The 23,631-nt window shown below is 39.6% G+C and overlaps 1 protein-coding gene across 2 annotated transcripts; it reads right to left on the bottom strand.

The window, feature by feature from the left end:
* Nucleotides 1–1,208: 1,208 nt before the first annotated feature.
* PM20D2 (peptidase M20 domain containing 2) lies at nt 1,209–17,749 on the bottom strand. 2 transcript variants are annotated; one of them, XM_059401048.1, is made up of 8 exons: nt 17,127–17,749; nt 14,825–14,973; nt 12,418–12,560; nt 11,004–11,158; nt 8,282–8,417; nt 7,060–7,167; nt 6,433–6,624; nt 1,209–6,076 (listed from the first exon to the last, which is right to left on the bottom strand). In XM_059401048.1, exons 1-7 carry the CDS (start codon nt 17,580–17,582, stop codon nt 6,470–6,472), a joined length of 1,302 nt encoding a protein of 433 aa, XP_059257031.1. In that variant the 5' UTR covers nt 17,583–17,749; the 3' UTR covers nt 1,209–6,076; nt 6,433–6,469. The 2 variants fall into 2 exon arrangements, with proteins under 2 accessions (XP_059257031.1, XP_059257030.1); XM_059401047.1 differs by lacking the exon at nt 1,209–6,076 and having other exon boundaries at nt 6,153–6,624.
* Between the last annotated feature and the right edge of the window lie 5,882 nt (nt 17,750–23,631).

Raw genomic sequence — 23,631 nt, 5'->3', positions numbered from 1 at the left:
CATGAGGAATGGCTCAGGTGGGATGACAAGGCACGCATGAGTTGACTGATCACTAACCCTGAATCCATATCATTTACAGGCAGTTAACAATGCTTGGAGTTAGAAGGTTCGGAATTCCCTGAACAAATGAAGCTCAAATGGGAGAACATGAAATTTCTCAACTGCTTTCCATGTTCCTAAGCTAACAGAATATTGCATCAGATGGTGACACAACAGATCGACAGAAGTTCAAACTCTAACGTAATTTATCGTTCCCTCAGTGGGGCAAGGTCTAACTTAGTCTTTGACCTAAACAACACTCTTGTCTATTTAAGACCCTGACCTTGTATTTTTTTTTTAAGATTTTATTTATTTATTTGACAGAGAGAGATCACAAGTAGGCAGAGAAGCAGGCAGAGAGAGAGAGGAGGAAGCAGTTTCCCTGCTGAGTAGAGAGCGGGATGCGAGGCTCTATCCAAGAACCCTGGGATCATGACCTGAACCGAAGGCAGAGGCTTTAACCCACTGAGCCCCCCAGGCGCCCCTGACCTTGTATTTCTATTTTATATTTCTGAGGTTTATTTTTTAAGGTGATTGGATACTTTGGTCCACTGAACTAACAAAAGCAAATCTCACATTTCCATCATGAGACAGAAGGACTGGACTCTAATTTGAAAGCGAGCCTTCATTTTTCTCGTATGAAGACACTTGTAATTTTTTTCATTATGAGGCACTTATTCTTCAACCATTGATAAGATCTAAAAACCTATCCTATTGCAATTTAGTTATCAGATGGACTTACTTTGTATTAAAGTTGAAAATTCTTTTTAGGGAAAATTGAATACTATAATTATGTATCTCTTACCATGTACAATTTACACTGGCATTTTTAAGCTTACGAAACTAGTAAAATATTCATTTTTAAACAACACAACTTAAAAAATTCTCCATTATATGAAGAATATGAATTTTTTGTTCTCTACTTTTTTTATTTTAAGCAAACTCCACGCCACACATGGGGCTTCAACTCACAACCCTGAGATTAAGAGTCCATGCTCTACTGAGGGAGCCCGCCAGGTGCCCCAACATTTAGAGTTTGAAAGCAAATCATCACCTGCAAAACAGATGAATTAATCAGAGAATAGTATATCACAATGTATTCGAGGAATTATACTTTAGCTTCATGTATTTTTTATCTCTGTGTATGCTGAAAACAACCACAAGACAACTGATATTAAACGTATTTATTACCATTTTAGATGTTTATACACACTTTAATACGTATGTATTAAAATATTACAGAAACTACTATCACGGTGGTAGAAATCGTTTACTTGAAAATATTAACGTCCCACATCAAAATGCAATATCCTCTAATGAACTACAAAATGCCTGAAGTATGTTAAAGAGATAAAACGGAGTTTATCATACCTTACAGCTTTATAAAGAGTTGCTAGCCAGCACAAAGATACTGGATTTATTTTACAATGAAAATGTGCTTTGATAGTTTGAAGGCTTGGACACAATGTAGGGCACTTTCCACAACACCCAAGAGATGCTTTGGGTAAAAAGTTAGAAATGTATAAAACACAACTATCAGAAAGATTTTTTTAAAAAGAATATTAGACAATCATCCTTTAAAAAAACATTTAATATCAATGTCTTCTATCCAAACAGACATGATTCAGGTATTTTCAAATATTTTAAAAACACTTCCCGAAAAATTTCCAATACAGTAGCTTTCAGATGTTCCCTCAACACCAAGGTGCTCAGATGAAGTAAATCTTAGGAGAACTCACCACCACCAACAAGCATTTTTAAGCATACACTTACTCTTCTTACCACCTTAAGCTGAGAAGTGTGCAATCTTCCACAAATATTCACTGAGTTCAGCGAACAAACGTTCACAAATGTTCAGCTGAATAACAACAACTAAAATATCAAAGTATCCTTTGGAAGACTGTGGAAAATCAAGTGTCAATTTATATAAGTATTCATAAACACATGAAAATGTTCTAGTGTATCCTAAATGCCTCTGCCCTTTTGAGCTATACAAAGAAGTAATTAAAAGGATAAACTTCTGAGTAGTTCCATAAAATATGGACAATATTTAAAAATGAGAAGCAGTCTGAAAAGCTAAACATTAACTATACTGTCTTATTAAAGGGCATAGAGGAATTTAGTAATTAATAGTACCACATAATTGTTTTATACAGGTTCTGTTCTCAGGCCTGCTTTTTAAAATTAAGTCACTATGAAAAAAATCTTTTCTGTCTGTAATTATATTTAAATCAATTTGACTCTACCTTTTAAAGTCTATTAATTTAGCAAAGATAGCCAAAAGTTGATATTTGAGGAAAAGACTTTCAATGCAGGGTATGAACAACGAAAGATCATTAAAAAGATGGTAATGAGGGCGCCTGGATGGCTCAGTGGGTTAAAGCCTCTGCCTTCGGCTCAGGTCATGATCCCAGGATCCTGGGATCAAGTCCCACATCGGGCCCTGTGCTCAGCAGGGAGCCTGCTTCCCTCTCTCTCTCTCTCTCTCTCTCTGCCTACTTGTGATCTCAGTCTGTCAAATAAATAAATAAAACCTTTAAAAAAAAAAAAAAGATGGTAATGAAAGCATTCTCCATAAAAATAAAGACACCTCAGGCAGGTCCACCTGTACTTCTAGTTTAGGGGAAAAACATGGTCAACCTTTTTAAAAAAATTATATAATTTTAAACTTTGCACTAAGTCAGGGCCTTTTTTCCCACCAAGAGTCAGGCTTTAGTGTACTTGAAGGAAATTAAGTATATTGTAAAGATACTGGCTTCTAATAATATATAGACATATTGCTGTATGGTATCAATATATTGATATATAATCTAATAGAGGAGTAACAACAACACTGATCCTAAGTGGTAATTAAGCATCATCTTTCAAACTATTTCTGGTAGAAAAAACTTGGTTGCCCCTTTCCTCAAGCGAGAATACAATTTTCCTCGAAAACAAGATACAAAATTAGAAATTCTGAAAGGTTCTGTTTGTTAAACCTCCGAAAAATATGCAATCACCTTTTAAGTATAAAGCACTAAATACAGGGTCAACTGGGTGACTCGGTTGGTTAAGAGTTTGCCTTCAGCTTGGGTCATGATCCCAGGGTTCTGGGTTCGAGCCCCACATCGGGCTCCCTGCTCTGCAGGGAGTCTGCTCCTCTCTCTCCCACTCCCCCTGCTTGCATTCCCTCTCTTGTATTCCCTCTCTCGCTGTGTCTCTCTCTGTCAAATAAAAAAATGAAAAGAGCTAAATATAATTGTGCCTTGTCTAAAAGTGACACTGTTCATCAGAAATCTAGTGCTTCCTTTCTCTTCCCAAATCTTTGGAGATTTAATGTATCTTGAGAGGATCAACCAACAATGGAAATTTAGGCCAACTAGAAATGCTTATGGAAATTCAGCACCATTACTGAGGAAACATGCCTCTGAAGTATGAGGGTATAAAAAGAGCTTCATTCCAAAAGGAAAATCTATCATTACAAAGGAAGCAGTCAATCTCTTACGTTCAAATCATGAGGATTAGTGATCATTGGTTCCTCTGGAATGAGACTTTTGACTCCAGCATTTATATATATGTTTATTTGTGCTTTATAGTATGGCTATATGTGGCTCAAAAAACTTACTGGTATATAAAAAATAAAAAGGGATTAAAAAATCCAAATTCTATTAAAGACTAGTAAAGTAAAGTAATATAAAATGTCAAGTTTCAATCTAGTACTAAAAAAAAAAAAAAAAAAAGTACCTCTACATAGACTGTAGAGCATCAGTTCTCAACCTTTTTTCTGACACAATGAATCTACGACATATTCCAAAGAATAAACCCGTATTCTGACCAAGCTTTTCAAAAATGGGAAGGAAAATAAAATATTACGGAAACAGAGATGGGACGCAAAATCTTCATGGCAGATCAGCGCCAGTACCCGTGCTGGGTTATGGCAGAGAGCGCTGGTGCAGATGACCCCTGGCCGCCAGTTTCAGCCCTCACCTCTTTCTCTCACGCAAGAGTATTTTCCAGAGCCCGAGTGAGTCAGTAATGATGGAATACTAACCTGAAATTTTCTCTAATTCATCTTTAAAAAGTAAATCAATCACAAAACACAAATGCTTTGTATGAATAACAATGAGCTTGTGACACTTCCCCAAAAAACAGGAGAATAGTATTAGTGTGCTGGTTACCTGCTAACAATCCCTGTTCTAGGATGTTATGGAGGCTTTAGAAAATACAACCGTGTTCCTCAGAGTGCGGGACTTAGGTAAGGAATTTAAAACCTATAGTTGCGAAATTTATTAAGTTGATAATGAGGAAACGAATTCCGTCTACAGAAACCAGCCATCTTGGACATACCCAGTTCTCAGCCGGCAGCCTCTGCTGATCCCTGTCCTGTTTGTAAAATCTATACTGACCAAGGCTCTTTGAGATTACAAATAATCAGAAGGGGTGTGGCATCCAAGACCCGGTTCTTAAAGCTGATGTGAAGAGCAGAAGACTGGCTTGCAGAGGGGACCGTCTTAAGGCATCAAGGGAGCTGTAGGTCAGAATGAAGTAAATGCTACAAGAAACAAATGTCTGAAGATGCCAGAACTCCAGAGCAGGATAAACTGCCAGTGTATTAAACCAGGACACTGCCATCTAAACCCCTTTCCCTGAGTTTTCAATTGGCTTGAAGTTCTATCCTAGGAGAAGATCTGATTATATGACAGAAGTCAAAGAGAAACCGGTTTTATTTTACTGTTATGTAAGACAGAGATTGGCAAAAAATTTTTTTTTACACAAAAGCCCAGATAGTAAATATTTTCAGTGTTTCTGGTCACATGATCTGGTCTTGGTCTCTGGTATTTTTTTCCCCCTAGGACTGTTTAAAAATGTAAAGATTATTTTTTAGCATGCTAGCCATATAAAAGCGGGTGCTTGCCAAATGAGGCCTTAGCTTGTAGTCCCTTGATACAGAAGAAAACCAAGTCTCAACTACTAACTCTCCTCCTTTTTTCAACTTTAAATAATGTCAGAATAGGAATCACAGGTTCAAAGGACTGTAAGGATGAGTGATGTAACTTTCCAAATGGGGAGCTCAAGGCTCAGGGGTCCCGAGTGACTTGCTTGTAACAGAGAGGTCAAACACTTATCTCTCTTTTATCTTCCACTTTTGGAATAAACTCAAATTTGAAGACTCCCTTTAAAATAAAGAGTACTAGAGCTTTACTATATTCACAGCTTAAAGTATTTGCTTTACCAGATACTTTTTTTTCACATTCTTTTATCATGTTCAAGAAATGTACCCTAAGAACCAAGAAAAACTTGAGATACCACGGGGCTTAAGGAGGCTTAGAATTCTGTCCCCTATACTCAGTAAACTGGACAGGCTGGCTTCTGAGTAGAAGCCTGAATAGGGCTGCTGGGTAGAGGTGTCCCCTTATATTGCATTAATATTCAAAGCAAACAGACTTTGCTCCTTTCTCGTTAAGTTCCTCTAGTACACACTGAGCTACTAAGCAAACACTTCACAGAAAGAGTCTAACCCTATCCATCTATTATTTTTTCCTATTACAGAAATATGGAATTAGGAATAGCACTTTAATGTCACTTCTCAGAGTTAATTAAACAAAAATTTTTCATTTTCCTTCAAATGGTAAAACTGAAGCTTATTCTTTGTACCTGAGTTATTAGTTGTTTCCCACAGCATTTCTGATTAAAACCTGCTTTCATTATCAACGAAAAGATTCTCTAAACTAAAGCAGATATAGTCAGATATTCAAAATGAACCTTCCCTAAATTTAGTACTTGAATTTTAAAACTATATCACAACCCTAGACCAAAGGAAAAAAATCTTTCATGGGTCAGTTCTGAATATAGTTTGAAATCCCTTGAATCTTTTAAAATACATTTATACAACAACTGAATTTATAAAATACTATCATTGATAAACCATGTATCATCCAGGTTGTTTAAGAAATGCCATCACAGGGGTGCCTGGCTGGCTCAGTCGGTGGAGTATGTGACTCTTGATCTCAGAGGGCTGAGTTCGAGCCCCACGTTGAGTGTAGAGATTACTTAAAATCTTAAAAAAAAGAAAGAAAGAAAGAAATGCCATCACATATCAACTCCTAAAAGACCACAACTGCATCAAACATAGATGTGTGAAAATCTTCATTTTATTTATTTAAATTAATTTTTTAAAATAAACTCTACGCCCAGTGTGGGGCTCAAACTCATGACCCTGAGATCAGGAGTCACATGCTCTACTGATTGAGCCAGCCAGGCACCCCTGAAAACTTTCATTTTAGGTATGAGGTCATGTGTTTTCTCTACATCATGTTTTCACGTTTCAGGTAAGAGGAATTTGAATCCCTTAACACTAAAAATTAAGGATGCCTTCCTCCATCATTAAAAAAGATTAAAGAAAAAAATCATTACTTCTCAGTGATCCATAAGTGGCTCTTAGATCTTCCTTTTATTCTACTGTATTTGAAAACCCTTCTTCTTGAAGTTTCAACTTGAAGTCCTCTTTGATTCTCTCTAGCAACTCTGGTTTAAAAATAATATCCAATGCAGTCATTGCCAGAGCCTTGGCGGTACGTAAGGTGTAAGACTGAGCTTCTTGTGAACCTAAAAAGTAGAGAAAATAAATGGGAAAACCTCATTATTTATTACAAATGACTGGTTTTCAGGTTAGTGCTTGATACCAAAACTGCCTCTCCAAATGCCCAGCCCAATACAGTATTCTCTGAGGTCACATTAGATAATGAAGTACCAACAGGCTAAACCAAACAGGCAACTACTACCACAGAGCCTTCGCGAACACGGTCACTTCTTTTTTTTTTCTTTAAAGATTTTATTTATTTATTTATTTGACAGAGAGAGATCACAAGCAGGCAGAGAGGCAGGCAGAGAGAGAGGAGGAGGAAGCAGGCTCCCTGCTAAGCAGAGAACCCGATGTGGGACTTGATCCCAGGACCCTGGATCATGACCTGAGCCGAAGGCAGAGACCCAACCCACTGAGCCACCCAGGCGCCTAACATGGTCACTTCTAATAACACTTACCTGCAGCTTCAGTGTATTGTTCTGTATGATTCAAGGCATCAGTTCCAATGTAAAAATATGGATGAATCCCAGGAACCACAAAAGTGACATTTCCAAAATCAGTAGATCCTTGGAAAGGTAAGACAAGCCATGAATTTCTAATTGTTAGTCCAATGACCACCAGACTATGGTGTTCTACAGCACCTTACATGATTTGCCACTCCTTTCCTGTTAGAAATTCTCTACTCCTTTGGCCTCCATGACTTGACTCTCTCCTGATTGTCTGGCTTTCTGTCTCCTCTAAATTGCTTCCTCTGCCTGTCTCCTAAGTGCTGGTCATTCCTAAGGAGTTATCTTTGGGTTCCTTCTCTGTGTACTTGTGGGACCCCAAAACTCCCATGTTTTTAATCACCTTTCAGATACTGACAACTACTCTATCTCCAATCTAGACATCTTCAGGAGGTTCTGGATTCAACAGGCTACTGAACAGCTCCCCTTAGAAGTCCCATAAGCACCTCAAAGTTAACATACTAATAATATATACCAACTTATCATACCCCAACCTGCTTTCTCTTGAACTCATCTCAATAAATGACATCAACCCCCATTTCTATGGCCAAGTCCTTTTAAGTCCACTTCATCGACATCTATTACTGTATTTTAGGAGAACATCTCTAACATGCAAACATATTAGTAATGATGCTTTTAAAAAGAACAAAATCTAAAATAACCCCCAATACACTTATAACTACTTAAATTCTAATAGTTACTTACTGAACAACTATTAGTAAACCACTGTAATAGTCACACCTCAAAAACTGGAATGCCCCCTTATAACCTGCTAGCCTGTGTACTGATGACTGACAATGAATCAAAATTCTAGTTCTCCTTTAAGTAGCTTACTCAAAAATTAGAACTCAGCAAACTTAAACACTAGAAGTATTTAGAATACAAAGGAAAAAGTATGCTGGCTATTTCTAAAAACAAATCTGCTCATTTAACACTTTATATTCACTGAAGAGTTCATTAGTTTCTTTCCCGTAACCATTAACTTTGTGAAAAATATTAAATGTTAAAAAACTATATATTAAGTATATTTTTAAAATGTTTTTTAAATGTTAAATATTAAAAACAAGAGCAATAACCTCCTATCTCCAAAGCTGCAAACAAAACCGTTTAGCCAAAAATGGTATTTTCCTTCCTCAAACAGCACAATATAGTATATATGAAGGAACTTAATTACCTGAAGAGCCATTCAGCATTGCGTCTTCTGAAATAAATTCTATTCCCAGTTTTTTTCCATTTTCAATATAAGCTTTCCACAGGCTCTTATTGGGAAGAACATTGTAATAATCATGGGCTCCACCTTTTATTTCTACCTAATAAAAAATTATAAAACAAATTTTGAAATAAAAAACTCATTCACTATCTAATTTTCAAACCAGCAAGAGTTTTAAGGGCACACTTCCCCTTCCAGATATAAACTCTCTCAAATATTTTACCTTTAAAAAATATGTATTTTCTACAAGGAGACTTCCCTAGGATCCTATCTCCTTTATGTGATCTATGCACCAAACCACACAACGTCACCTCGCTCTACTGGCCAGTGAGTCTCAACTTCTGTAACTTCAGTAGGGTACGGGGGGAGCCCAAGAATCTCCATTTTAACCAGAACCTCCTAGTAATTCTGTTGCAGGTGGTCCAAAAACCAGGCACTGAGAAACACTGCTCTAGGCTGTAGCCTCTACAAGAAAAAATTAAGCTTTACTCATATCCAAAATACAAGCTGACACTGCCACTACTGCCTGAAAGGTTTAAAGGTACCCTGGGGCAAGGTTCACCATGAAGAAGGGTTGACTATGGTCTTCACTTATTATTTATTCATTTTTCAAAGTAATCTCTACACCCAATGTGGGGCTTGAACTCACAACCCCAAGATCAAGAGCTGCATGCTCTACCGACTGAGCCAGCCAGGCGCCCCCAGGCCTCACTTATTAATTTCAGTATTTCGGTGTATGAAGATTTACAAGCAGTTTATCGGTGGCCAGTTAAGAGGATTTACAGATTTTGTTTTGATTAAATCCAAATGGCTAACAGTTTCTCAAACTAAAGGTAATACCACTACCACTAGTAAAACCCAATTATAAAATGGTGGAGTGAACATTTCTTCTATTCTTAGCAATATCTAAGTTGGAAATAATGACAACCTTGGGGTGCCTGGGTGGCTCAGTGGGTTAGAGTCTCTGCCTTCAGCTCAGGTCGTGATCCCACGGTGCTGGGATAGAGCCCAGTATCGGGCTCTCTGCTCGCTGGGGAGCCTGCTTCCCTTCCTCTCTCTCTGCCTCTCTGCATATTTGTGATCTCTGTCAAATAAATAAAAATCTTTAAAAACAAAAAAACAAAACAGTTCCTCTTAAAAAAAAAAAAAAATGAATGGGACGCCTGGGTGGCTCAGTTGGTTAAGCAGCTGCCTTCAGCTCAGGTCATGATCCCAGCGTCCTGGGATCGAGTCCCACATCGGGCTCCCTGCTCCCTCTGCCTCTGTCTGCCATTCTGTCTGCCTGTGCTCGCTCGCTCACTCTCTCCCTCTCTCTCTGATAAATAAATAAAATCTTTAAAAATATATATATATTAAAAAAAAATGAAAACCTGGTCATATATTAAAAGTCAGCCAATATATAAAAAATTATTACGAGACTATCTAAAATACAGATTAAAATCTAGTAACAATACACCTCGTCCTAAAGGAATATTCCCCTTGTGATACTAGCTAATGATAACAGTTCATGCATTTATTCTATAAATATTTTTATTATAATTATAAATAAATAAGGGATGAATGATTAATTTTTTTCCTCTCTGGACATTTATGCTGCCTGAGAATCACTGCTACTGTGAGACACCATTCACTAGCTGAATAAATCACACATCTCCAGTCTAAGGAGAGCAGAACAAATAAATTAGTAAGGATGAGAGTTAGGCCCTAACTCTTAATAAAACACCTGATTTAATTCTCACAAGAACCTGAAGATAGATTATATGATCTCCATTTTTCAAGAGAAAACGGAGGCCTAAACAGATGAAATAGTAAGACAGTAATAATGTTTCCAAAAGTTACAAAATCAGTAGGTAAAAAGCACCTATTCCAGATCTTGGCTCTCTGACTGGACCCTGACTCCCTCCCAGGGCAAGGTGACATAATTCTCAAGCTTCTCATTCTACTGTATGCCCTGTATGATTAGTACATAAATGTCCCTGATTTCATGGAAATGAACAAACTTTCCTCACTAACTTCTGCATCTATTTTAACTTTCCAGGAAGCCGTAAGTATTTATATCATTGCTACACATACCTGTAATTTCGCCAAAAATAGCTTTTGCTGATTTTGCCCCAAAGTTCCCTTTATAGGACTATTTGAGTAATTCTAAAACATAACTGCCAAAAAGGGAGGCTATAACTTGCAAAAAAGCAGGGATTCGGTTCAGCCCTATGAAGAGTTATTCCAGGAACAGTGTAAGAAAAGGACTGTGGTCCTTCCTATGTGGGCACTAAGTAAAATGAGTAAGAATTAAAGACCTTCATATCAGCTACTCAGTCAACTGATTTTACATACTCAAAACATTGCCAAATGAAAAAGGGGCAAGGTAGATTCTAATCTAACTTTAAAAAAAAAAGATTTATTTATTCATTTTAGAGAGCGACCTCAGGTGCATGTATACCTGTGAGGTGGGGGAGGGGCAGAGAGCATCTCAAGCAGACGCTGAGCTGAGTGCAGAGCCCCAGGGGGCTCAATCTCATGACCCTGAGATCATGACCTGAGCTGAAATCAAGAGTCTGACACGTAACCAAATGAGCCACTCAGGCGCCCCGGGTTCTAATCTAACTTGGTAATATTCTAACTAAACAACCCCAGCCCACATATATACCTCTGATCATAATTTAGATTAACTCTTAAAAGTTCTTACTGTACACCCAGTAGCCAAAGCTGCAGCTCTGAAGCAATCTTCTGCCTTTTTGGTCAAAACTGGAAGTTCTTTCATTGAGGGTGCACGGAAGTAATAGATTAATTCGGAATAAGAGGGAATGATATTGGGTTTTACACCACCATTTTTTATTATGCCTATAAAAAGAACCAAATTACTGAAATTGAGCTTGGAGACCATTTCTTTAGGTTAAAATATACCTATTAAGTTTTCAGCCAGTATGTACACGAAGAAAAACAATTTAAATTCACTAGCTTCACAGATTTACCAATCAAAGATTTTGACATGTTGTACAAAAGTTTCTATACACACAGTAAAGTAATACTTTCTAGCTAATAGGGAAAAAATTGTCTCTGTGTACTTTATTCTAAGGAATTTATATAATGCTAAGAAATTATGTTGCATGATTACAAAGCTATTAAAAACTTCTATAACTGTCCAGCTTTCTGAAAGAGAACTTTATTTTAGTAGGCTTCTTTACAGTTATATATTTTGAGAAACTTTTGACCTAAGGGGAAAAAAAAGTGGTATAAGCTTCTGTAATTACCCTTGTACTTCCAGAATCCAGTGGATATTTTAAATGGCATATAAATTATGGGAACATAATTTTTATGCCAGCAAGAAACCAAAGCAGGTCAAAAATCAATAAGCACTATTAACTGTCAAAACAAATGCATTATTTGGAAATACGACGAGAAGGAAGGTTTATCCATTCAAAGTAAAACTAGAATATACGTACAAAGTCTAAATTTATATGACCCGCTTTCAGAAATATTATTTCTACGTATTTCTCTTAAAAAAAAACTAAGAAAGTTAGCAAAAGTGCAACTATAAACTAACTTCAGCCTACAACAAAATCAGGTAAAGAACAGATATTAAAGTATAACAATATCCCAAATCATAAGAAAATAAACTAAAAAATAAACTCGTACCTTCAAAATAGTATTTTATTACTGTTGTTACATTAAGGTAATACACATAATTTTATAAGATGTTACTCAGGATTAGCAGCACTTGACAAAATAAAACCAGTACCCCTAACTTTTTTTAAATTGAGGAAATGATCTGCTACCATTAAAAGACAGTGGGAATAACTGGAAAATCAAGATTCAACTTTCAAATACTCAGAGAAAGCATGTATGTCCTCACATAAAACCAATTATTTCTATCTCAAAATGACCATTCAATTTATGCATGAATACTCTTAACTGTCTTCTTACCCAATATTCACAAACATCCTAGGATTCTGTCACATGAATTTCTGAAAATGTTTAAGAAGTTTGGAGTATTCAAGTGAAGTACATAAAATGTTTCCAATTTTTAAAACTCACACACTAATTACACTGCACAACTATATTAAGCACCATCTATCACACACAACATTTGACATCCGTACCATGGACTCTCCAGGTTGGTTTCATTTGCTGTCTCAACACAGACAGATTGTTGTAGGCGAGAACGGCAGCATCCAAGGCATTCAATCCTTCCCAGGGATACGCAGCGGCATGGGAGGCTTTTCCATAGTACTTTACAGTCATGCTAGGAAATAAAACATCATTTGGAATTACTCTTTTCAAAATTGCTAATTCTTTACATTCTTTTTATGTACTTCATTTGAATACTCCAGGTACTGTTATTAGAATTACCCAACAAGTATTCAGAATTCATTCAGACTGCTGGAATTTTCATTTGCAAATCATTTGTAGGAACAACATAACAATTTATGCACCTTAGTTATAGCTTACTGTCACGTAATACAGTGACTGACACGAAGATGGCATTCCTCCCAGAGGAGAGAAAAAGACATCTTTGCTCAGTCGACCTCCCGTACAAATTAAATCTGTATAAAATTCAAGTCAAACAAACATGCAATTCTGGATTAGATGCTGCAGTTACAAAAAAGGGGGCTCCTGTCTCCTTCTACACTGCCTTGTGGTAACTCTGTATCAAAGGTCTGCAAAGCTCAGCTAGTTCTGTCTTAAGGGTGGGAGAAGGTAAAGGAAAACAAACAGGGGAGAGGCAGAGGCATTGGCAGAGATCTCTAACCTCTAAGGTTCTCCAGGCATGTCCTCCTATCCACTACCCCTAAAACCAAAGAGGAAAGATTCTTCCTACTGCCACAGCACCAGCTCCTGGGAATAAGAATGAAGATACCAGAACCATTAACATGGTCATCCCCTGGGGCTCCTGGGTGGCTCAGTGGGTTAAGCCGCTGCCTTCGGCTCAGGTCATGATCCCAGAGTTCTGGGATCAAGTCCCACATCAGGCTCTCTGCTCAGCAGGGAGCCTGCTTCCTCCTCTCTCTCTCTCTGCCTGCCTCTCTGCCTAATTCTGATCTGTCTGTCAAATAAATAAATAAAATCTTAAAAAAAAAAAAATGGTCATCCCCTGAAAACAAGGCCTGATAAGATGCTGAGATGTAAGATCACTGAGAACAAGTAAGAAACTCTGCCTGAATGGTTCAGTTATTAATCCTTAGCTACCACAGGGGAGAATATGTGGTTTTCCAGAAACAGCTGAGCAGTGGCTCCTTGAGACGGCCCACAAAGTGGACCATTAACTACTGTGATTCTAAGTTCTGGTGTACAAAATTCAAACCACTTCAATGATCCATGCTCCCAAGTACCAAAGAAGGGAGCTCTTCCACATAGAGAGAAATAAATAAAACATCACACCAGACAAATCAGCAAAGTATCTACTGGCAAATTCCACTAAAATCCACAGCTGGTTAATTTCTGTATACTCTCTCAGAAACATAATTCACCCTTTTTGCAAAGAACTCAAATTACAATCAATAAACTGGAGAAGTGTGCTTTCTTCCCAACTCTAATAAAGCTGCCTCTTACATACCTAGTCAGTTGCAAGGATAACCCCATATTAAAGGATATTTTCCAGAAAACAGATTGCTCAGTTTAAAGTAGAATATGTGTTAGGACGCCTGGGTGGCTCCATCTGTTAAGCGTCCAACTCCTGGTTTAGGTTCTGGTCATGATCTCACTCATAGGATCCAGCTCCACTTCGAGCTTTGCGCTCAGTGTGAAGTCAGATTCTTTCTGCCTCTCCCTGTGCCCCTTCCCACTTGTGCTCTCTCTCGCTCAAATAAATCAAGCTTTAAAAAAAGGATATGTCAGTGGCTCAGTGGGTTAAAGCCTCTGCTTTCGGCTCAGGTCATGATCCCGGGGGTCCTGGGATCAAGCCCCGCATCGGGCTCTCTGCTCAGCGGGGAGCCTGCTTCCTCCTCTCTCTCTCTGCCTGCGTCTCTGCCTAATTCTGATCTGTCTGTCAAATAAATAAATAAAATCTTAAGAAAAAAAAAGGATATGTGTCAACACATTCTGTTTGCTATTTCGATGCTTTTCAGGTACTACTTTAACAGTCCTATTATGAATACCGTATTCAATCTCAATTAGAGGAGAATTACAAAATGTTATTCAAGGGAAATCAAGTAAGGCATCACATCATCACTTTTCAATTCACTTTTTAAATGCATAAATATGGAGGGGGTTTCTTAAAAAATTTCTTAAAGATTTTATTTATCCATTTGTCAGAGAGACAGAGAAAGCACACAAGGGAGAGCACAAGCAGGGGGAGGGGCAGAGGGAGAAGCAGACTCGCAGCCAAGCAAGGAGCTTGACATGGGGACTTGATCCCAGGACCGTGGAATCATGACCTGAGCCGAAGGCAGAAGCTTAACCAACTGAGCCACCCAGGTGTCCCTAAATATGGAGTTTTAGTCTCCAGCTAGGACATGCAAACATCTTAACACTCTGTTTTCCACAAGTTGTTTCAACTTGATCACTCACTCATGTTCCGCCACATCGGGTAGGTAAGCAGCATTCTCTTGGGATGGGTGGGCCATGAAAACAACATCAAGATTTTTAAAAGCCCCTGCTTCAATTAAGTCAATTTTGCCACCACCATCTTCTTCTGCAGGGGTTCCCAGGACAATTACCTAGAAGAAGATACCTGTGTCAGAGCAAAAAAAAACAACAAAAAACCTCGGAGGAAAATATCAAATTGATTCCCTTGCATATGTATTCACAACCTACACTCAAACTATGTGGAGGGAGGTTTTGTTCTCTGATACTTCAATAATGCAGGGGGAATAAATCTATGGTGTTAAATTAACCACAAATTCTAATTTACATTATTATACTAATTACATGCCAAGTATGCACTAAAGCTACAAAAGGAAATTTTTCCTAATTTTATAACTCAATTTTATACAACTAATGGCAAAGATGAAAAAAAGATAAATACTATCTACTGAGCTCCTCCAAATTCTTTAGGACTTGTCTCTTAAGGCTTCTTCTTGATTAAGTCTTTTAGTAATATATATAATTATTCATATACCTTTTTATTATTATATTTTTATTTCATTATTATAATTATTCATAAACTGGTAAAGAACTTTCTGATTACTTACTAGGTATCCTCACAACAACCCTGTGAGGTAGGCGAGTGATGTATGCCATCATTTCAGGGATGATAGTTTTGAGGCAAGGAGGGAAGTGTTTTGCCCCAAAACACAGAGCAAGTCTCCAGGCATAGCAGGGATTAGATGTCCTGATATCAGGCCTGAACTCTGGTTCCTTACTGAGATACCTCATTAAAATGTCTTAACTCATTAAACTTTTATGAAGAGCATTAAATAAACCTTAATGCCACAGTTAGAAACAGCCAACTATTACACAAACTTACTAATTCGATTCCACCAGTTCAACCAGGCAGACTTACTGGTCACCAAACACCTAATTAAACAAAAGAGAACTTTACAGAATAAACATTTTACTTTGATATTTAAGCTTAACTTCGTCAAACAATTTTTAAAAACAAAGAAAAATTATCTGTAAACAACTAATACACTTTCAAGGTCATGTATAGGAAATACAACGAAATGGGCTGGAAAAAGTCTTGGCTTGTTAAGGGACTCAACATAAACTCCACTTTCACAGAGGAAAGATAACCTTGCTAAAACTATGCATTACCCTTCAAAAGTGTACATTTCCCAAAGCTGAACCTTGTTTGTTAGTCTATAAAGCACTTAAACTCTTAAATTAACCTACTTGTTACTCCGAACCCTTGACTCCTTAAATCTGATGACTTCTCAAGTTACATTTTGCTGACTTATCAAGTTACATTTTGCTGACTTCCCGGAATCTTGCATAAACCTCCTTAAAGTTAGATCTCTTCAGTGTTTCATGCAATGCCAAAGGACACGCCCCCCACCCCCACCCAACTAAACAAAAACCTACCCAGCTGCAAAATCAAGCCCCCAGAAGCAGAAAAGAGAAGGCAGCTAAAGAGAATAAGCCACAAAAAATGAAACAGTTAAGATAAAAGAAAAGTTACTGACACTGGAAAAAAATGGGCTACAGAATATGAAAAGAAAACCTCGGTCTTGCCCTTAAGCCGAATGGAGACGACTGTATCTTAGCTCACAGAATGAAGGATATACCATCTGAAAAAACACAGTAACACAAGATTAAACTCGCCCTATAATAGACATAAACGGCATTTCCCCCACTTAAAGGAGAAATATCTTAAAATCATGAAATATTAAAATTTAAGGATGAACTCACCCGAGTAGTAAATGTTCATTCACTTCCCCACTCTTTGTGGGGAGGTTTGGTAGTTCTAATGATTGAAAACTTCCTATCCAAATACCAATGATTCGACTCACAACAGCTCCTATGACTGCCACGAACAAAGGATGTTTTGGAGCCTAAGAGAGACTATAGGTTTCCCTACAATAAGTACTTCCTTCCAGAGATTGCACAACCTTGTCAGCAAATTGCGGTTACCTCTGTTTCCAAAAATAAATCACAGCGACAACCAGGCTCGGTTCTAAGTTCTCTCCTTAGGGGAGTCTACTCAATCGTTTACAACTACATAAGAGAAAACAAAACAAAAATCTGAAAAATGTCGCTAGGCCGACAACCTGAGAACGACTGACTTTTATCCAAGAGTTCTGCCTTCTGGCAAAGGCGAGGCCGGGACACCGCGGGAACGGGTGCGCACGGGAAGCGCCGGGGCCTGCGATCCCCGGGTCCCGCCCGGCCTGGGCAGAGGCGCTGGAAGTCCCGAGCCAGGGCCCCACCTCACCTTCACCGGCGGAGGCGGTCCGGGGAGGCTCTCCAGAGCCCCCTTCACTCCCAGTGCGGCCGCCGCCCCGACCTCGGCGATCAGGTTGTGGCCGCAGGCGTGCCCGATGCCGGGCAGCGCGTCGTACTCGCAGAGGAAGCCCAGCTGCAGCGGCCGCGGCGTCGCGCCGGCCCCCGGCGACCCCCACTCGGCGCGGAAGGCCGTGGCCAGGTGGTAGTGCGGCTGCACCGTCCACGAGGCGACCGGAGGCTCGCACTCGAAGAAGCGGGTCAGCACGCCGTGGGCCCGGTGCTCCTCGTAGGCCAGCTCGGGCTCGCTCCAGATCGCGCGGCTCAGAGCCCCCAGGCGCTCGGCCGCCTCGTCAATGCGCTCCGCGGCGCGCAGCTTCAGCAGCTCCAGCTCGGAGACGCCTGCGCGGGCGCCCCCGTCCACCGGCCGCTCCTCTCCGGGTCTCATCGTGCCCACCGCCGGTGACCTGAGAGCACGCCGCTAGACTCTCCGCTCGCTTGCTCCCTCCTAGCTGCCCACCGCTGGCCCGCACGCCCAGGCGTCCGGGAGTATCCGACCTGAGCGCACCAGTCAGCCCAGCAGCTCCCACGAGCACCGCCCCGGAGCCCCGAGGCCCCGCCTCCAGCGCCTCGCCGGGTACAAGATCCGCCCCTTCTGCACCCCTTCGGCGAAGGCTCCAGGCCGCTGGAGGGGGTGGGGAATGAGGAGTGCTCCCAGCGGAGGGCACTGGAAAGTGGCGGTGTAGAGGGACTCGTCTCTCTTCCGTCTCCTTGACTGTGCTTACAACTGAACTGTGCTTTAAGGTCATTATCACTTTTCTGCTGCTGCTTATTTCCCACAGCAGCAGAATGAGGACGGTTTTATTGGTTAATTGGCGTCAGGCACAGGACCAAGTGGAACATGATCCTTGAAAAACGCCACTTTCCTTTCTAGAACAGTAATGAAAACTTATACAAGCTTTTTAGTTCATAAAACTAGATGTCAGTATAAAAGTGCTATACGGAGAACACTGCTCTATAGACTCCATGTTCTTAAAGTGTACTGTGCTGTCCTCACTTTCTTCTTCATGAGGCTGCTGTATTCTCTTAAAAGGTGCAACTACTCGGGGTGCCTGGGTGGCTCAGTGGGTTAAGCCAATGCCTTCACCTCGGGTCATGCTCCCAGGGTCCTGGGATCGAGCCCTACATGGAGCCCTACATGGAGCCCTACATGGAGCCCTACATGGAGCCCTACATGGAGCTCACAGCGGGCTCTTTCCTCAGCGGGGAGCCTGCTTCCTCCTCTCTCTCTCTCTGCCTGCTTGTCATCTCTGTTGTTGCCAACAACAACAACAACAACAAGAAAAAAGCTGCAACTCTGTGTACTTTTCTCCTAAGAGTGACACTCGTGTCTAGAACAGCACCTGGAGTACAGTAAGGACTGAATATGTATTCGCTACTATAGTCTATTTGAGTAGAGTAGAACTAAGAATTTAAAATGACGATATTTTTTTTAAAGCCCATACTGAAGAGTTAATAAAAAGATTTATGGTCGGGGCTCAGTGGATTAAGCCGCTGCCTTCGGCTCAGGTCATGATCTTAGGGTCCTGGGATCGAGTCCCGCATCGGGCTCTCTGCTCAGCAGGGAGCCTGCTTCCCTCTCTCTCTTTCTCTGGCTGCCTCTCTGTCTACTTTTGATTTCTCTCTGTCAAATAAATAAATAAATCTTTACCAAAAAAAAAAAAGATTTATGGTCGTAAATATTCATACCATTTTGTTGACTTAGGTGTTTGATTTGAACAGTAACAGCTATGAAAGAGAACATACAGCCGGTTTCATTTGTAACTGTAACTGATGGCGAACTCGACTAACAGGATGTGTGCAGCTGCTGTGCGCAATGTAACTGGGTTGTAAATTACCCCAGCAAAGAAATTCAAGATGCTGTGCTCTTGTTTTCTTCCAGAATTAAGCACAAAGTCTGAGGGAAAAAAACAAACTGCTGTTGATGCTATTCTAAGGTGTTTTGTGTATTGAAAGCTTCTATCGGCTTTTCATACTCCACCATCCTTTCCCTTAATTTGTCACAGTTAGGTTAAATGGGACACGATATATTCATGTAATTAGAAAAATGCATTTTTTAAAGATTTAATCTGTTCTAGAGAAGTGTGGTTTTTGAAAATAAGTCTAATGGAAGCTGGGTACATGAAGACTTTCTGTTACTGTTGTAACTGTTCCATGTGCTAACAATCCCAGAGCAAATGTCATATTTGAACTCAGAAAAATACTGTCATTCTCCTTGACACCCTAACTAAATCTCAGCCTGAAGGTGACAAATGTGGTAGTAAATTCCTGGGCCCCCTTATCTATACTAAGTAAATCATACCCTTGTATATTTCTGATAAAAATTCCACCTTTATTTATACAATACAATTGTATAAATTGTATTATTGCTTTATGTGAGCAAAACCAATATGGGATGTTTGTAGAGCACTTACCCCGTGGCAAGGACTTAACATGTACCGAGTGTTTTCCATGTACTAACTTATTTAATCCTCATAACAACTTAGGAGGTTGCTAATGTCATTACTTATCTTTACAGATGCAGTGTCCAAGATGATACAGCTGGTAAATAGTGGACCCAGGATGGAACAGAAGCTAGTCTGGTTCCCTGTGGCTTGCTTTCAGCCACCATGCTTTATTGCTTATGTAGCAGACATCCAAATTCATAAATGCATCGGTAACGTGTCTATTTCCATCAGAACCCATTAACAATCACTTATTTTGAATAAATATACTACAGCAACTCTGCCTGTTGACATAAGTAGAACCCATGTTTGCTGGTTCTTACCAGACAGCTATAAACAGCAACAGAGAAGGCATACATATAAATTTTATATTTAAGCTGTTCATATGGCTTATCATGAATGAACAAAGCTGTCACTTAAGGTAGAAGAAAGATAGATTCATTTCAAGTTGTTCTGTTTGCCTGCACATACATGCTATTTATCTCAGGTTTCCTTTGTGGGTGTCCTATATTTCTCACTCATGGTGCTTGTACCCTTTTATTTAATAAATGATGATAATTTGTTGAATGCGTATCTTCCCCAGTAGTGCTGGGGGGAAAAGGAATAAAAAGTGCTAAAATGATTTCATCCATAGAGAGTGCAGATATTTCACCAAAAACTAAATACAACTTCGAGTAAAAACTTAAAAATTAATTTAAAAAAGAATTATTTGCAAAAGTGCATAGGATTCTTGCTGACTCTCTTCTCATTTTAACAATATTTGGAATCTGAACATTCCTCTTCTCTGGAACCAACCATGGCCCTGGCTGATTGGGGCTACCACTGGCAGCGTGTGGAATAGGCAAACTACAGTGCTGCTCTAGAATGTTCGTTGCTCACATCGCCCCAACCACCTCCCTCTGTTCCCCCACTTCAAATAATTATAAGCATCTCCAGAGAACTCTCTAGTTGATATAAACCTGCAACTTGAACTAGATTGTGTATTAAGAAATCACTTCTGAGCTAAGATGTTGGAAAAACTGACTGCCATTTGGCAGAAAGCGGTGAGCTAAGAATTCAGCAGAAAAGGTGAATTTTGATTGAAGGTAAAGAACACAGAGGAACCGTGTACACATTGCTAAAGAAATAAACCTTTATCCCGACACTGGGTAACTACTGGATGTTAGGCAGCAGGGGAGAGGTCAGACTGGATTTTTGTTCTGGAAGAACAATTGAGGAGCATGTGGAAGGTAAATTGGAAACCGGCTTCGGTCTGACACAAGCTAACCTGTTCCTGCCATGTCCGGGGATTCCGGAAGCATTCCACAGGCAGAAGGCTTATGGATGGTGAAGTCATTAAAAGACATAGGGGTAACATGAGCATGAGGGACAACCCGATAGATATGGGTTAGACGTGTCAAGAGAAGGTGGAAGTGTGCCCCCCCCCCCCCCGGCCAGGAGACTAGCAACAGCACTAAGGAAAGTGCATTTCTACGCATCTGCTATGCATAATGGTTATAACCAGAGGAGAATCAGACTATCCAGGGAGTGAATGACTAGGGAGCGAAAAAATGAAACGGAGGAGGAAATTCTGGGAAAAAAAACAAAGGGAAGAAGCACAAATGTCTGGCAGAATCTTGCTTCTGTTGGATAAGGCTCTATTACAACTTGTTTTTAAGTTCTGTGTACATTTCTTCAAATGGCCCACGAGGTCAAGGCAGCTATTTCAGAACCCAGAACATCCTGGTACATACAGTTATTTGAGGCTCCCTTTGGCTTCCATCTCTCCTGGCAGTGAGATTAGCTGCTCTGCTGACCATGACCGTTCCTGGAAATGAGGACAGTGAGGTTCCCAGAGGAGGCTTCTCCTTTGCCCCAATTCCCTAGGGCATGTGTATTCCAACACTGGGAGACGTGGCCTGGCTTGTGCTAGATGAGAAGACTTCTCTCCTAAGGTTATGGTGCAGAAAAATGGAGAGAATTTTTATTGCTCCCCTACCCTCATTGGTAAAACATTTAGTAGAGCTTGGACCCAACTCAGTGCTTGAGGGTCCTTCTCAAGATTCCTCTCTCCAGCCATGTGTGTAAGTTGGCCATGTGCATACCATGGTTAGTAATTACCTATTTTAAAGATTCACTTCTCAAACATCTTGGTCATCTTGGTGTTCATTATTTTAAAGTCACTAGCAGGAATGGATGGTGAAAATGGTCATAGAGCACTTAAAATATTCAAGATGTTTTATAAAAGATGTGGTAATGAAGAGTCATTACTAAATAAAAACTGTGTGGTCTAAGTATTAATAAATAATATCTAGCAATTAGAACATGCTGGTAGATGAAGCAGGCAGAAGACTAAACATTTCCAATAAAACAGATTAAGAAAAAACAATTACAATGTTCCCAAAGGTATTCTGCATAAAACCCCTTTGCCTTTCTGTTTTGCTACAAGGTGTGAGACCAAAATAAGAAAAGAAGAGACCCTGGAGGAAAACTTTGGCTGATCAGAAAAAAAAATAGGAAAGCCAAGTTATGTCTTTCTTACTAGTTAATATTTCAGAGTATTGACTGTTTGTTAACAGGGCACCAAATAAGCCTCTGACAATCGGTCAAGTTGAAACCAGAGCAAAACTAGAAGATTCAATGGCTGGACAGAGGGGGTCAGAGGTACAAAGTTAGGCAAAGGGTAGTTTCAATTATGCAAGATGACTAAATCATAAAGATCTACTATACATCATCATGCCAACAGCTAACAATATTAAAACTTTGCTAAGAAAATAGAACTCATGTTAAGTATTCTTATCACACATACACACAAATAATCAAGAGGGCAGGAGGAAACTTTTGAAGGTGATGGATATGTTTATGCAATAGAGTGTGTGATTTCATGGGTATATACTTATATCCAAAATCATCAAGTTGGGGTGCCTGGCTCCGTGGGTTAAAGCCTCTGCTTTTGGCTCAGGTCATGATCCCCGGGTTCTGGGATCGCCTGCATAGGGCTTTCCACCCAGTGGGGAGCCTGCTTCCTCCTCTTTCTTTGCCTGTTTCTCTGCCTACTTGTGATTTCCATCTGTCAAATAAATAAGTAAAATCTTTTTTAAAAAATCATCAAGTTATATATATTAAATATGTACAGCATTTTGTCTGTCAACCATACTTTAATAAAATGGTTTATTTAAAAAGAAAAGGAAATGCTTGCAAGAATCTGAAAACCTTCAAAAAGTTGCACAGGTTTCTCCCATAGTCTGGTGCTTTCCAAGTTAAAAGGTTTTGTGGGACTCTAATCAACTCTAGGAATAGTTCCTAGCTTAGCTTAAGTGATGGACTAATTTAAATATTAGTGGCTATGGCAACAAATTGTGGTTAATTTTACATTTTTAAAACATGCCCCTAAATTGGGTATCTTGTGCTAATACAGCAATAAGGGACAGGGATCTCGTCCCGGCCCTGACACTGTCTCCTCGGGCAGCCCAGGTTCTCACCTATGAAATGAAATTGGACTCAGTTATGTGTAAGACCCACTCTAGAATAAAGATAGCTCAAGGATCCCAACTTCTAATCATCCTGCTTATCTGCTTCAATAAAATAATTTATTTTTAAAGCACAGTTTGGTAGTAAGACAGGATTTCCACTTTGCTTTAGTTGATCACAGAGCGAGAGAAGAAAGGATGTAGTACACTCTAGATTCTGGTTGTTTCTTCCCAGTCCCATTTTCCTTTTGCTCTTCTATTTTCTTTTTAAATGTCCCATTCCTTATCTCTGATTTTTTTTTAAAGATTTTATTTACTTATTTGACAGACAGAACACAAGTAGGCAGGGAGGCAGACAGAGGGAGAGAGAGACACAGGGTCTCTGCTGAGCAGGGAGCCCAACGCTGGGCTCCATGCCAGGACCGTGGGATCATGACCTGAGCAGAAGGCAGATGCTTAACCGACTGAGCCACCCAGGTGCCCCTTTATTTCTTATTTTTTTTTATTATTATTTTTTTAATTTTTTATTTCTTATAAACATATA

The sequence above is a fragment of the Mustela nigripes genome, chromosome 5 (genome assembly GCF_022355385.1).
Source record: "Mustela nigripes isolate SB6536 chromosome 5, MUSNIG.SB6536, whole genome shotgun sequence".
Classification (NCBI taxonomy): domain Eukaryota; kingdom Metazoa; phylum Chordata; class Mammalia; order Carnivora; family Mustelidae; genus Mustela; species Mustela nigripes.
The sequence above is the reverse complement of the archived record's forward strand: the minus strand, read 5'-3'. Positions and strand labels throughout refer to the sequence as shown.

Excerpts from the sequence above, each read along its gene's own strand:
- PM20D2 (XM_059401048.1), bottom strand. The coding sequence starts at position 17,582 with ATGAGACCCGGAGAGGAGCGGCCGGTGGACGGGGGCGCCCGCGCAGGC. Across the intron at positions 12,561-14,824 it reads CCCGATGTGGCGGAACATGA|CATGACTGTAAAGTACTATG; the intron begins GTGAGTGATCAA and ends TTTATTTCCTAG. Across the intron at positions 8,418-11,003 it reads CTTTGGCTACTGGGTGTACA|GTAGAAATAAAAGGTGGAGC; the intron begins GTAAGAACTTTT and ends ATTTTTTATTAG.